Raw genomic sequence first — 15,562 nt, forward strand, 5'->3', positions numbered from 1 at the left:
GGGCCAGCTGGAAGTCTGGGAGATGAGGTAGAGAAAGAAAATAAAAGGTACAACTGTGGTAATAGCATGGGGATGGGGGAAGAGTGGAAGGCTTTGTGAGACATGCAGGAGCCAGTCCTGACAGAACTGGTTGAAGAGGGGAGGTGAGCGAGAGGAGTAAATTCAGACTGAGTTTTCAGCTCAGTCTAGGGATAGATGAGGGGTGCCACCGAATGAGATGGGGTATATCTCCAGGTGACTTGAGCAGGGGAAAGGGGATAATGAAATTCCATTTCTGACATGTTGGTGTGAGATGCACATGTCACATTGTTGGGGGTGGGGCTAGAATAGCAGGTAAGCAGAAGAATACATGGGACATTAAAAGAGAGTGGGAAGAGCTACTAGGCTGCTAGTTTGTTCCATCTTCATTGATGAAAAGACTGGTCTTCAAATTAGAAATGGCACAACAAACATAATAAAGAGAAAATTGAAGCCCCAAATAGGTGAAGTGAAAGAAAGAAAGAATCTAGTCAATTTAAATGATTCCAAGTCTCCTGGCTCCGGTGAGTTACACACCATGCCTGCTGAAAGAAATTGCAGATGTAATCTCAGAGACACGACTGGTAATCTTCAAGAAACTGTGAAGACTATAAGGAGTGCCAGTGACAGGAGAAGGACAACTGTTCCCCAAATATTAAAGTGAAGAAGGACAGACTATAATGGGAAATATTCAGATAAGTTTCACACCATCTATGTCAAAAATTCTAGAATGGCTTACTAAATAGATGGCCTATGATTGCTTTAGCTAATGGATGCAGCTGAGAAAAAAGGAAGGATGGAGTATTGTTTGCTATCTGACGGAGGTTTATTTGCACTGGTAGCTTGTCCAGACCAGTGAGGTTTATTTGCACTGGTAGCTTGTCCAGACTGGTGGTGGCTTCTCTTCCCCCTTTGTAAGTACAAAGCGTGTTTTGTGTGGTCTGCACTATGAAGGCATGCTTTCTCTATCTACGTGATTTGTTGACTATGTTAACCCGTATGTGGCCCTTTATGAAAAGGGCTTGACAATTTATTTATTTTTTTAAAAATATTTTATTTATTTATTCATGATAGAGAGAGAGAGAGAGAGAGAGAGAGGCAGAGACACAGGCAGAGGGAGAAGCAGGCTCCATGCAGGGAGCCCGACATGGGATTCGATCCCAGGTCTCCAGGATTGTGCCCTGGGCCAAAGGCAGGCGCTAAACCGCTGCGCCACCCAGGGATCCCCAGACTTGACAATTTAAATGAAGAAATCCACGGTCTGAATTCTCCCAGAAATTCAGCATCATTCATCAGTGTGCCCTGGGACTAGCACGTTACATAACCTCTGTGGTTAGTAGCCTAAACATCAATAAACCTTTGCCTGTTAAAATCTTACTACCTTATTTTTTGTCTTTTTTTCTCTTTCTACACAATGACTTTAAGATGAGAATAGGAAATAACACAGCAAATGTGGTGGAGCATGATGGGGGGGGGGGGGGAGACAGCCTCATCCCACTGATATCTCTGTCCCTGGCAGGCTAAGATATAATGTAAAATACCTTACCTACTGTTAAACATAAATGTAAACATATAAATATATGTACATTAGATTTTCAGAGACCCTGGAACCTTCAGAAGAAAAGAAAAAAAGGGCAGCCTATTCAATACCCACATGGCTCTCTTGAACTAAAAGTATATCCTCCAGGGGATGTCACCAGTCTCACATTTCAAAATCATATGATCCTATAAATCAAGGAATGTTGGGTTAAAGTTCTTTTCTTGAAACAAAGCAGAACAAAATAAAAACAACCACCCAAAGTCCAGATTTTCATTAAGAAGATTTTTTGGGGGGATGCCTAGGTGGCTCAGTGGTCGAGTGTCTGCCTTTGGCTCAGGGCATGATCCTGGGGTCCCAAGATCGAGTCCCACATCAGGATCCCTGCAACAAGCCTGCTTCTGCCTGTGCCTGTGTCTCTGCCTCTCTCTCTCTCTGTCTCTGTCTCTCATAAATAAATAAATAAATCTTAAAAAAAAAAAGACGTTTTTAGTACCAGGTCTCATATTCACATGTTCAGTTCATATATAAATTTACTGAAGTTGAAAATTAGTTTTGATTCTATATAACCTTTCTTGACATTACCCTCTACCCAACAGAAACTGATATTTAAAAAAGAGGTGAGTTGTACTCGGGGGGGGGGGGGCCTCTAATCTAGTCCTTCTGCAAGCCTAATTTTGGTGTATTCTCCCACCAGAAGATTCAAACAAGCACCCTGTATCTCCTTGTCCCCTGCCCTACCCTGCTTCAATATTTAGATCAAAGAACAGAAATGTATCTTCACTGAAGTTACTGGGATTGTCATTATTCCAAAACAGAATTTGTACGTGCGTCTTCCATTTAAAAGTGATGAATGAAAAGGAATATTCTTACCGTATTGACCCGATCATGTATGGCTGTGCCAGTTGAACCACAATCGCACCACTTCCTAGCTGATGACATGTATAGCCAGAATCCCAATCGTAATTCTTGGTGTCGCCATTCAGCAAGGCATTCCGGCTTCGACTGACCCCTTCAATCACACTGGCACAATCGGCAATCGTTGCAACATTCTCCATGGGAACTGTGAGTCCAACACAAGATTCAGCATCAATATAAGAGAAGCCAAATATATACTGATAGTGTGCTATGAACAAAATGAATTACTATCCCAAATCAACAATAAAGGGGAAACTTGAATATCCTGATTATCTCAAGACAGGAACACATTTCCCATGTCATATGGCTTCAAGAAAAAAAGTTGAATCTAAGATTGGAACAAATCAAACCACATGTAGTAATTAACCCTGAAGTATTTTACTATAAAGAAACATGATACCCCACATAAAATACAGAATTGATAAATACATTTCAAAATATTACTACAACGGGAAACTACGCATTAATTTACCTTAATGAACTACAGCTATCTACAAATAGAACAATTGAAAAACCAGAATAGTTTACCAAATAAAAAAATCTTGACTTCTAAAGAACCAAAAACCAGGGCACCTGGGTGTCTCAGTTGGTTAAGCAGCTGCCTTCAGCTCAGGTCACATGTCAGGTTCCTAGGACTGAGCCAGGCATGGGGTTCCCTGCTCGGCAGGGATCCTGCTTCTCCCCCTCCCTCTGCCTTTCCTCCCTGCTCATGCTCTCTCCCTCTCTCTCAAATAAATAAAATCTTAAAAATATAAAAATAAAAAACCCAAAACCCTTAAAACAAGAAAAACACACAATGTTGAGTAAAAAAAGCAAGGCAAAGCAAAACACAGTATGAGTTCATTTACAAAGTTTTTAAGAAGGCAAAACTAGAAATATGCATTGTTTAGGAATACATACATAAATATAAAGCTAAAAAGGAAATCCAGGGAATTATTATATGAAATTCAGGATAATATATCTAGGAAGAGGGTGATGAAATCTTTCAAGGACTCCCATCATTGGGTCCAAATAGTAGTTGATTTGATTGCAAAGAAATCTTGGGTTGGGGGGCTTCAAAAGTACTGGTTTTGTTCTGTTCTTAAGTTAGGTGGTGGGTACACAGGCACTTGTTTTATTGGTATTCTCTAAACCATATATATTTATTGTATTCAGTAAATACAATAAATTTGTTTAGAGAAACATGATATATATAAATTCAGTGTTTTAGAATTCATAAAGCAGGAAGATGATCTAGGAAATGGTATCAATTCCTTTTCAGAATACCCAGTTGCCCTCAGCTATGATTTCTTTCCCTTTTTTGTTTGTTTACTATTCCAGGCATTTTAACACACAATGCTCTTTTCTTTGTTCATGAATTGCTGTATTTTGAAACGCCAGCTCTGTTTTGATTTGAGTCTCTCTCTCTACTTCAAATCCATATCAACCTATTCTTTTATAAAAGCCAAGGGTTTCCACAAAATGATAGCTATCTAATAATGATGTAGATTCTCTAAATACAGAGAAGAGAATAATAAAAGTCTCTTGGGACCTCTTCTGTGCATTTACTAGTATTGGGGTTTCAATTTATTATTCAGCCCATTATCTACAATTAGGCCCAGCTATTTACATTCAAGATTTGTAATTTACTTTACATAATTTTAAAATAGGTTGGAAAAAAAGACAATTTCTCATTAGATATATACTGTACTTTTCAGTATGTTATATACTCTCTGAAGAAAGAGGGAGGGTCAACAGTACTACAACCATGCCAAAACATTTCCACCTTTATAATGATGTGGAGTAAATAATCTTACATGTATCTCCTGCATGATGTATTTATTTTCCAAAACTGGGCATGCCTTATTTGAGGCCTCATCTTACACAGCTTCACTAATTGCTTTGTTCTCTGCAGATGAGGAAGCCATCCACCAATAAAAAAGGGAGAAGGGGGGGCACCTGGGTGGCTCAGTCGCTTGGGCACCTGCCCTCAGCTCAGATCATGATCCTAAAGTCTTGGAATTGAGCCCCACATTGGGCTCCCTGCTCAGTGGGGAGTCTGCTTCTCCCTCTCCCTCTATGTTCTCTGTCTCATAAATAAATATATCTTTAAGAAAGGGGTGAGGGAGAAGGGGAAGGAGGAAGGGAGAGAGGATGGATTTCTGGTGAAGAATCCCTCAGCTATCAAGCTTAACTCCAAAGCAACAGGCAAACATATTGGTGAAATAACCTCTAAGGATAGTTTCCTCACAGAGAAGGAAGGGGCTCAGAAAGAAGTTCCTTGTGATTTGGAAAGATAAGAAAGGACTATATTTGGAGGCTAAGTCATGGTACTTCTATCTCATGCAAAAGGGGAAGTATTGGGTGATTTGGAAGGCAGAACTTAAGGAAGCAGCACAAGGTGCACAGTAAAGTGAGCTGAGACATAAAATAATACTGTAGATAGTAGCTTAGGCTGCAGTAACAGTCCCCATTCTCCCTTTCTACGGTGCATGTTTATTGTTTTTACTTTAAAATATTTATTTATTAGAGTATATTTACTTTTTGTGTACCCAGTGTATTCAATGATGATCAGAAAAAGTGGTTCTGTGGGCACCTGGGCAGCTCAGTCAGTTAAGTGTCTGCCTTGGCTCAAGTCTTGAACCCATGGGATTCAGCACCGGGTGGGGCTCCCTGCTCAGCAGGGAGTCTGCTTCTCCGGCTCCCCCTGCTCCCATCCCCCAGCTCATGCTCTCGCTCTCAAATAAATAAAATCTAAAAAAAGAAAAGCAGTTCTGCTCATTGTATTACCCAAAGACCCAAGTGACAGAGGCTTTGAATTGATGTGAATTTTCTCAATTACAGCAGCAATGAGAAGAAAGTGAGCTAGGTCCTGGTTCTTAAGACTCATCTCTCAAAGTAACACACATCACCTCTCTCATGTTTGGGTGACCAAAGCAAGTCACAGGGCCTTACCTAACTTCAAAGGCAGTGGGAAAGTGCAAACCTGTTGTGTGCCCAGGAGAAGAAAAGGGAATGCTTGGTGAGCATTATTAACTTTTACCACAAACATTAAACCAGGATGAAGGAAGTTTCATCAAAAAATAAATCTAGTCCATTCACATAAAGAATAGAAAATATTGGGTAGCCCTGGTGGCGCAGCGGTTTAGCACCGCCTACAGCCCAGGGTGTGATCCTGGAGACACGGGATCGAGTCCCACGTGGGACTCCCTGCATGGAGCCTGCTTCTCCCTCTGCCTGTGTCTCTGCCTCTCTCTCTCTCTCTCTCTCTGTGTGTGTGTGTCTCTCACGAATAAATAAGTAAAATCTTAAAAAAAAAAATAGAAAAAGAAAATATTTCAACCTGTAAACATGCCAAAAAACTTATTTATCTAAGTTTCCTGCTAAGGGACCTTTTGATTGCTACCACTGTTTACTTTGTGATTACAAAGGTGTCTTGTGTACACGGGTAAGAGTTTCTTAAAGGAATACATAAGATATTATACAGGTGTATATGCATGAATTACACTCATGGCTATGAGTTTCCTTCAATTTTCCTGGATATTGCCAAAGTATTCACCAAAGTGGCTGTAAAAGTTTACACTCTCAACTCACTGGTCCACATCCTTACCAACTCTTGGTAACATCAGACAGATGACTGTGACTTAATATTTGTTTTAGCTTTTCATTTTTCTGTTTGGTGAGGTTGTATGGTTTTGGTCTCCCCCCACCCCATACCCCCTCCCCTGGGATCATTCTCCACCTCTCTTCTGTAAACTATGTATCTTTATCTTTTGTCTATTTTTCCACTGTTTTTTTCTTTCTTCTTCTTTTTTTTTTTTTAGAAATTTTGCTGTTGACTTTTTTTATTTTTTTAAAGATTTTATTTATTTATTCATGAGAGACACAAAGAGAGAAAGAGAGGCAGAGACACAGGCAGAGGGAGAAGCAGGCTCCATGCAGGGAGCCTGATGTGGGACTCGATCCCGGGTCTCCAGGATCACACCCTGGGCCAAAGGCAGGCGCCAAACCGCTGAGCCATTGGGGATCCCCCTTTCCACTGTTTCTTAATTGATTTGTAGGATACCAATCTTTTGTTGGTTTATGTTTTGAGATGAAATATTAATCTTTTCAAGATTAGTGCCTTTCCTTTCTTGTTTATAAATTCTTTCCTATCCTCAATTAATAAAGATATTTTCCCATATTTTATTCTAAAAGTTCTCAAATTTTGCTTTCCACGTGGGGTTCTTTGATCTATTTAGGATTTATTTCTGATCTATCACGTGTGACACAGAAAATCTACTTTCATCTACTAATCTTTTTTTCTTTTTCTTTTTCATCTTCTAATCTTATGGTGAAGGCAATTTCCCCACCACCATTTAATGAACTCTTGCCCCCACTAACTTATGTTATTTCAGTCACACACACAGTTTTCATAGATATTCATGTGTCTTTTTAAGATTTGTGCCATGCTTCACTGATTTGCCTAGCCTTTTGCCTTTACTATGCTGCTTTAATTACTATAATTTTATAGTAATCTTAAAATCTGATCAAGTGAACAAACACCTTTGGTTCCTTGCCTTTCCCTTCTTCTTTTCCTTTTTTCTTACAAATTGTGTTTGATATTCTTGGCCCCTTCAGGAAAAATTTTCATTTTATCTATACTTTCAAATACAGTTGCATAAAAATTTTCATAGTAGGTCCTCTTTTTCATGCCACATATTTGGATTTGTACCTTTTCCTTCTTTTCTGAGCAGGCCTTTATAGCTGGTCTCATTTATTAGTGTTTTCAAAGGACCAACTTTTTGGTTTTGTTGATTCATTTCCTACTGCAGTAAATTCTACTCTTTGTATTTTTTAATTAATTAATTAATTAATGGGATCCCTGGGTGGCGCAGCGGTTTGGCGCCTGCCTTTGGCCCAGGGCGCGATCCTGGAGACCCGGGATCGAATCCCACATCAGGCTCCCGGTGCATGGAGCCTGCTTCTCCCTCCGCCTGTGTCTCTGCCTCTCTCTCTCTCTCTCTGTGACTATCATAAAAAAATAAATAAATAAATAAATAAATAAATAAATAAATAAATTAATTAATTAATTTTTGTGAGGAGGAGGCAGAGAGCACATGAGCAGGTGCCTGTGTGACTGTAGTAGGGAGAGGGGGAGGGAGAGAGAATCTCAAGCAGGCTCCACACTCAGCACAGAGCCAGACATTGGGCTGGATTCCAGGACCCTGAGTTTGTGACCTGAGCCGAAATCAAGAGTTCTGAAATTCAACTGAGCTGAGCGACCCAGGCACCCTTGTTCTTCTTTTCATTATTTCTTCCTTCAATTCCTTTTAAATTATTGTTTTGTTTTCTAAGTACTTGAAATGAAACTCATTAACCTTTCTTCTTTTCATACAGTTAAAACTTATTTATCCACACTTAACCAATTTATTCATCATTACTATTTTTTTTATATCCTCCTTTCTTCTTGATTCAACTTCCTTCTTTCTGAGACACGTCCATTAGTACTCAGCAAAGTCTCTGTTTGAAAAGTGCATTTTGCCACCACTCTTGAAAAATAGGTTAATTGATACAGAACTCCTGGTTAAAAGCTGTTTTTTCTCATCACTTTGATGATATTATTCCATAGTCTTCTGGTTTCTACTGTTATGTCTGCTAAAGTTTGCAATCCTTCTAACTTGTAATTGTTATTTGCCTACAATTAATTTTAAAGTTTTCTTCTTGGTTTTGATTTTTTGCAATTTTACCTAACTTATACCTAGAGGTAGATTAAATTTACCTTTCTTAGGACTGAATATGAGTATTTATGGCTTTTATCAAGTCTGGAAGATTTGGCCATTATTTCCCTGAATACTGATTCTCTCACCTTCTCTGTTCTTTCTTTCTTTCTTTTTAAGATTTCATTTATTTATTTGGCAGAGGGAGTGCACAAGCAGGGGGAGTGGCACACAAAGGGAGAGGGAGAAGCAGACTCCCCGCTGAGCATTGAGACTGATGTGGGGCTCCATCCCAGGATCCCCAGTTCATGACCTGAGCCGAAGGCAGACACTTAACCAACTGAGCCACCGAGGTACCACTCTATTCTTTTCCTTTTTTCTTCTTGAACTCTTACTGGACCTCTGTTGGAATTTTTCATTCTGTCCTCCCTGTTTCTTAACCTTCCTTTCATTTTTCTCTCTATACCTCTTTTTGAAGCATCCTGGGAAATTTCTTAATTCAAATTACTATTTGTGTTCACACATTCTCTTTAGGTGTGTCTAATCTGCTGTTCAGCCTGTCCACTGAGTTATTGAAATTTCACTATTAAACAAAAACTACACAGTATTGAAAAATAAATTAACTAGAGCTATGTGTATCAACCAGGGTCAGTCTCACAAAGAAAACTGGTTAAGGAGAGAGCACATCAGGAAAATATATGGAGCATGATTACACTTCTGTCATTTAGTGATACATGCTTGTGTGGTCAACTCAGAAAGGAAATCCAGGGGAACAGTGGATGCTGAAATTCAGGAAGAGAGTAGGGAAGCAACTGGGAGAGAAGCACATACAGGGCTTTAGAGGTTTGGTAGTAGTCTACTCAGCATAGTGGTCAGCATGCCAGGACTCCTACTTCCCAAACTTCACATATATATTCTTTATGTTCTTTTGCACATATGGAATTTTGTGTTTTTTTTCAAGTTTCACAGTTTTTAACACTGTTTTTATGAAGATCTGAAAGATGGCAAGCCTCTGAAAGGATAAAACCCTTTATGATTATTTGAACACTGATAACCTCTGTAGCATCTACTAGGTTCTTGCCACTTGTCTTTGTGGACTTTTCCTGAGTCTGTCAATCTCCATCTATGCAACCTTACTGCTTCACAACTTTATCCCTAGATAATGTGATTTTTAACTAGTGGTCAATTAGTGTAGCAGCATCGGAGATTATCACAAAATCATCACTTGTATCAGTACAGTTTCAAGCTCTTTGGAAAACAAGGCTGGGATAAATGCTAAGAATTCTTTTGCTATAGACACATTTATAAGTGGGTTTATTCAAGAAGACTCTTTCAGTCTCTAAAACTTTCTCTAAGCAAAACTGCCCTCCGGTTTTCTGGAATCTTGAAGTAGTCTAACATATCTGCTACATTGAAGAATTGTGCCTTCTTACCAAAGAATCTTGTATCTCTGAGCTGGAGGATACAATACCACTTTGATCTTGGCATAATTATTCACTAATGTTTATTAGTCAAAGTCTGGATCTACAAAATGTGCCCAAAACAGACACACACAGACATATCTCAACATACACGTAGAGAGATGAACTGTATCAGTGAAATCTATCCCAAGTCCCAAATTTCCTTTTAAGAAATAGCTTTTGCTAGAACTCTTGATAAGCAACTGTACCTCCTAATAAGATCTACAAGATCAAAAGATTACCACTGTTCTTAATTCTCATTCCTACTTTTTGATAATGAGTCAAATTATCAGTATAATGACTAAACCATATCAACTAATGGAAAGAAGAAAAGAACAGGGATTTAAGCATAAACACAATGGACAAGGACCTTTTATAAACAACCAAAATAACACCATCATTCCAGCACTGTGCCAATTATTACTATCCAGACCAGTATGTCAATCTGATTTAATGTGATAATCAGATTTGGAATGTGAGGGGCAGCCCCGGTGGCACAGTGGTTTAGCGCTGCCTGCAGCCTAGGGTGTGATCCTGGAGACCCAGGATCGAGTCCCACGTAGGGCTCTCTGCATGGAGCCTGCTTCTCCCTCTGCCTGTGTCTCTGCCTCTCTCCCCCCAACCCCCGTGTCTCTATGAATAAATAAATAAAATCTTAAAAAGAAAAAGAAAAAATATTTGGAATGTGAGTTTCATAAGGGCAGGAGCTTTCCTTTGTTTCACTGCTCTAGTCTCAACCGTCAAGAAACAGTGTTTAGCATATAGTAGGTGTTAGATAAATATTTGCTGAATGAATGAATTAGAATCAGAAAAAAAGGATGCTTATGTAGGTTGTGGTACTTAACATTAACACGGTTCCTCACCAAAAGCTAAAAAAGCTAAAAGTTACTGAATAAAGCAGAAACAAAAAATGCTTTCTCAGTGAAAGTTTTCTTAGAAAAGTAAAGTATGATCAATCTCTGGGTCTTGACCTAAACATTAAAAAGAAAACAAATATACCCAGTGCAGAAGAGCTGCTATATAAGCATTACACACACCCTCAGCCCTCTAGACTTCTCCTTTCCTAAAAGTTTATCCCATAATATTCAAAGTGTGGTCACTCATGGTAGACTAAAACATTTGCTGATGGAGAAACCATTTTGGGGAGAGGAGGAATGTATATAACAGTGTGGCTTTTAAAGAACAGAAAAGCTCTTTTAGGCCTGTGGGGAGAGCTCTCTGCTTTAGTTATACCACAGGAGCCCCTCCAGAAGAGGTTGGTCCTAAAAGTCACTGCTGGGCTTAGTAACACATAGAGACCACTTTTTTCCCCAATTTCAGCAGAAAAGAATTCTGCTATTAACTCCTCTTCCTAGAAACACAAACCGCAGCCTGCCTGGTTGAACAGTCTAATAATTATATGATGGCATGAATAAGTTTTGTGGGATTTTTTTTTTTTTTTTTTTTTTAGTGGGAAAATTTAGGGAGTGACTCTGACTGCAAAGCACAGAAGGTGGTGTTACTGTTTTTCTTCTTCACAGGGCCAAGCCACTCCCCATTTGAATGTTCATTAGTCTTTCATATGCATCTGATAAATTTATTAAAAATGCCATCTGGATGGGACTTGGCTTTGTACTGTGTTTCTAGTCTTCCAGTTTCCTCCCTTGTCCCCATGGAATTTCTGCCCCAATTTGCGTCACTTTGTTTACAAAACCATACTGCCAAAATCCAGCATCTCCTGTCTGTCTCTCTCTGGTTTTCCTTCACCATCCTTCAGCTACATACCTATTACCATAGCCTATGTTATGAGCAAAAGGCAAAAGGGGAACTGCCCGGGCAGAAATTACTTTTCCCTCTCCATGTACATAACAATTCTCCTCAGACAAATTTAATTTGCTGCTTCTGAATGCAAACGTTGCATGTTAACAAAGTGTATACATTCTGCAAGTATATGAATATTGGGATGACTCAGACTGTGAGGAGCTGCAGAAAAAGTGATCTGAAAACAATTTTACTGCTTTCTGTTCATACGCTGCACCAGGGGTGGCCAACAGCTTGCCAGTAAATTTAATTCTGGAGTAATAAATTTTTTAAAAGGCAGTATTACTTCACTTGGACATGACCTGAGGGCCACCTATACAAGCTCTATTTAAAGATAAGACTGACATGTTATTCAACTGTCTCCAGAGATCACCTTTGAGAGGTTGGCGGGGGGGACCCACTTGAAGTGGATTTTTAAAAATGAAATAACACTTAGCACTTGCAGAGGACTGTCATCTTCATAAACCGTTCTTGTGTTAGGCTTCATTCAATGTTTCCCTGGCTGTTTTTATTACCAACTGTTTTCTAATAGCACACCGGTCTATGCAGCAAACATATGCTTAATAGTCTTGGAATAAATTCTTCTCCATTGACAAGATGTTCACAAAGAATTTCTTTCAGAAAGACTACTAAGGCTATTAAAGGCTATTAGCTTAAGATCACACCTAGATATTCCCCTACACACACACACATTTTTTTTTTTTTTAAGAGAGAGTACATGGAGCAAGCAGGAGGGCGGAGAGGGGGAGAGGGAGAGAGAACCTTAAGTAGGCTCCTAGCGTTGAACCTGATCTCAGGATTCTGAGATCATGACCTGAGCCAAAATCAAGAGTCAGATGCTTAACAGACTGAGCCATTGAGGTGCCCCTGAGGTATACTTTTTTTTTTAAAGGGGGACTCACCCTAGGACCTATCCCCAAGCCTAAATAGGAACTTACTGCTGACCACGCAAACTTCCAACCAAACTGCAATCCAACCATTGGTCAAGTAATTCAAAGGAAAAAATACCTACAGCTATTCTATCTTAACAGCTGTAAAAGAACAATATCTAATTAGAGAGCACAAGCCCACCATTCTTGGAAACTATCAAAAAGCTACCAAGATGTATTCTACAACACTGGCACTAAGTTATGTTAATTCCTAGTTTTATCTGTCAGGTTAAAAAAAAAATCACTTTTCAATCACATTACATTACATTGCTGAAGATAAACCACTGAGTATGACATGCAACTTTTAAACTCCTTCCCCAAATTTCCCCCCAGTTCCCATATCCGTGAGAGGGATGCTTCCTAACACAAACCCAAAGGGTTCAGATGGGAGTACCTCTCTGCACCTATTGGGGAAGCCCTTAGGAAGAAAGCAGACCATGCCTTTTGAATGCTGCAGCCTTCTTCCCATTCCTCTGTGCCTCTTTTTCTTTTCTCTTTGCTTTCACTCCCATCTGTTTTAGGTAGTATGAATCTCTGTGCTCTCATCATTCCTGTTCTAGCTCCACTTCTGAGACTATCAAGGTTGCCCAAATCATGCCATCTCCTGAGACTGTATGGACTTTGACAGTCATGCTGGGCTCCATTTAGCCAGTGAAAGGAGGAGGTAACACTTCCAAACTTCAAATGCCCTGCTGCCTGGCCCCTTCCCCAAACATATGCAAACTTTATAAGGTCACAGTCTCAAACACTCTAGAGGTAACAGCAGCCTTCCAGAAGATGAAGGTGAGAAATCAGAGGTGGTTATCCCCAGGGCCAAGGTGAGGTGGGTGGGGCCAGTGGATCTCAAAGGTACAAGTTCACTAGGATCAGTGGATTCTCTACTCACACTGGGGCCTTTGAAGGAAAGCGTGGTCCAGAACTAACCGTTTAAGAGGTTTACTCTCTTATGTGGGGAGTTTTTAGCTGTGAATGCTGGAGGTTTTAGCTGTGAAAATCTTCAATTCAAAAAGACCTTAAAGAATTGAGCATCAGATGTTTAACAGCAGTAACCACTGCAGTGTATCAAAAAGAGATAACACTCTGTGAGGCCTTGAAATTTAGGACAAAGGCATATTCAGGTGTAAGAAAAAAGACATCCCAAACATCCAACTATATGTTTGAACTAATAGGCAATATCTCATTGGGGTGATTTTTTTCTTTTCTCTGGACATAATCTATCAGAGAAAAGACTACATGTGCCCCCTATATCAGGGCAAGTTATTCAAGCTGATACGGGGGGAGAGGGGAGGATACCGAACATACTGAGTCATTGAAAATGGTTTTGTAATTTTTGAAAACTTTCAAAAAAATTACAAAGTTTAATATAAAAGGTGTTTTTTTCTATGAGTAATATAAGTTTTACATGTTTATTTTTCCTCATGTCCTAAAAGATGTTGAAATCAACAGAATTATTTTTGTTCCACACTATGGGTTGAAAGGTCTCATTAAGCCACAAGGATTTTATGACTCAAGATCAGAGATGTTAACACAGACTGGGGGAGTGTACCACATTCATGCTGGGCACAGAACGAAGGATATGCAAAAGGCTTTTTCAAAGCCCCACAAAAGAAGTAGTGGTTTACTCAGTACTTTTTGTAAGGAAGTTTTTGTTCTTGTTTTTTTTTTTTAAATAAAGTTTTTGTTCTTTTTTTGTGTTTTCTTTAATAAAGAAGTAGCTTTTTTTAAAATTATAAGCTGAAGGATGTATCTGGTTCAAACTCTAACAGTTTTCAGTCAGAATGATTCTGGGATCATGGATAACTCTTTTGAGTCATTTTTTTTTAAGACTTTATTTATTTATTCATGAGAGACTCAGAGAGAGAGAGAGAGGCAGAGACACAGGCAGAGGGAGAAGCAGGCTCCATGCAGGGAGCCCGACGTGGGACTCCATCCTGGGTCTCCAGGATCAGGCCCTGGACTGAAGGTGGTGCTAAACCGCTGAGCCACCCGGGCTGCCCACTCTTGAGTCTTAAGATCTTAAATGATATTTCTTTAAAATGCATCAAAAACTATAAAATTTGAGTTTTTACTAAAAGCTGTGTCAGTAGTGAGGAGCCCTGTACATTGTACAGAAAAAGTCTTGATTGGATCTGTAACAAGTATGCTCCTATAATTCCGCTTTGGCAGAATCTTTCTGCCACACCTTTTGGAGGCAGAGAGAAAAAGATTGGAGAGAATGCCAAATTCTCACATGTTTTAGTTCCCACAAACCATCTTAGACTGAATTGTGTGAGAAGAGAAGAATCTCTGATAATCTCAAGGGAGCAAGACTGGAATTTAGAAGAAACAGACGGGTAAAGGGAAGTCTCAACTTCTGAATATTAGGCTCTCAGAACAGAGACTCTGTAATCAAACCACACAGGATGCCTGATGGGAAATCATGATTCTGGGCACTCTCCCTGTTTTAGCCTGAGGGACCAGCCCAGGGCTGTAGGGAAGCTGAGCAGTCCCCTGGGTGAGGTGGAGGTAATGTCTCCTAAAGGCTGAACCTGGGGTCGCTGAGAAAATCTGGCTACCTGGCTTCAAAGACTGACAATCAGTCTTCCAGGTGACCTGGAACAATTCTATTCATACCTCTAAGTAAAGGAGTTATCAGGGGGAAAAAAAAAGCCTCAGCAAAACATACAATGTATACTACCTTCTGAAGGCTAAAGTTAATCTAGACTGAGGAAACAGAATCATGCTGTATTTTCCAGTAGACTTACAGTGTGTGATGAAAAAATTTTTTGTCTAAAATACAATAAAAGTAATTTAAAAAAAAGAGCCTTTTGCTAGTATTTTCGATGCTTCTTTTAATGGTTTACACTTAGTGCTTTGGGAAATGAAAAACGGGTACAAGCATTTTTTTTTTAAGATTTTATTTATTTATTTGAGAGAGAAAGGGAGTGTGTGTGTGTGTGTGTGTGTGTGTGAGAGAGAGAGAGAGAGAGAGAGAGAGAGAGAGAGAGCGAGCGCAAGCACAAGCAGTGGGAAGAGGTAGAGAAAAATGGAGAAGTAGATTTTCTTCCGAGTAGAGAGTCTGACATGGGGCTTGATCCTAGGACCCTGGGATCATGACCCAAGCCCAAGGCAGACGCCCAACTGACTGAACCACCCAGCCACCCCGGGTGCAAATATTTTTAAATAAACTTTATCATGAATATTGTCAAGCCTGACTATTAAGAAGCATCTGATGTCTGAGTT

General features: G+C 39.6%; 1 protein-coding gene across 4 annotated transcripts in view; it reads right to left on the reverse strand.

The window, feature by feature from the left end:
* The window catches only part of BTBD9 (BTB domain containing 9), a 410,333-nt gene that overhangs the window by 104,741 nt on the left and 290,030 nt on the right, over nucleotides 1-15,562 (reverse strand). For all 4 annotated transcript variants that reach the window (XM_072731483.1, XM_072731492.1, XM_072731484.1 and 1 more), the window contains one exon: nucleotides 2,429-2,618. In XM_072731483.1, the coding sequence (XP_072587584.1) occupies nucleotides 2,429-2,618 (190 nt within the window). The remainder of the gene's footprint in view (nucleotides 1-2,428; nucleotides 2,619-15,562) is intronic.

The sequence above is a fragment of the Vulpes vulpes genome, chromosome 1, assembly GCF_048418805.1.
Source record: "Vulpes vulpes isolate BD-2025 chromosome 1, VulVul3, whole genome shotgun sequence".
Classification (NCBI taxonomy): domain Eukaryota; kingdom Metazoa; phylum Chordata; class Mammalia; order Carnivora; family Canidae; genus Vulpes; species Vulpes vulpes.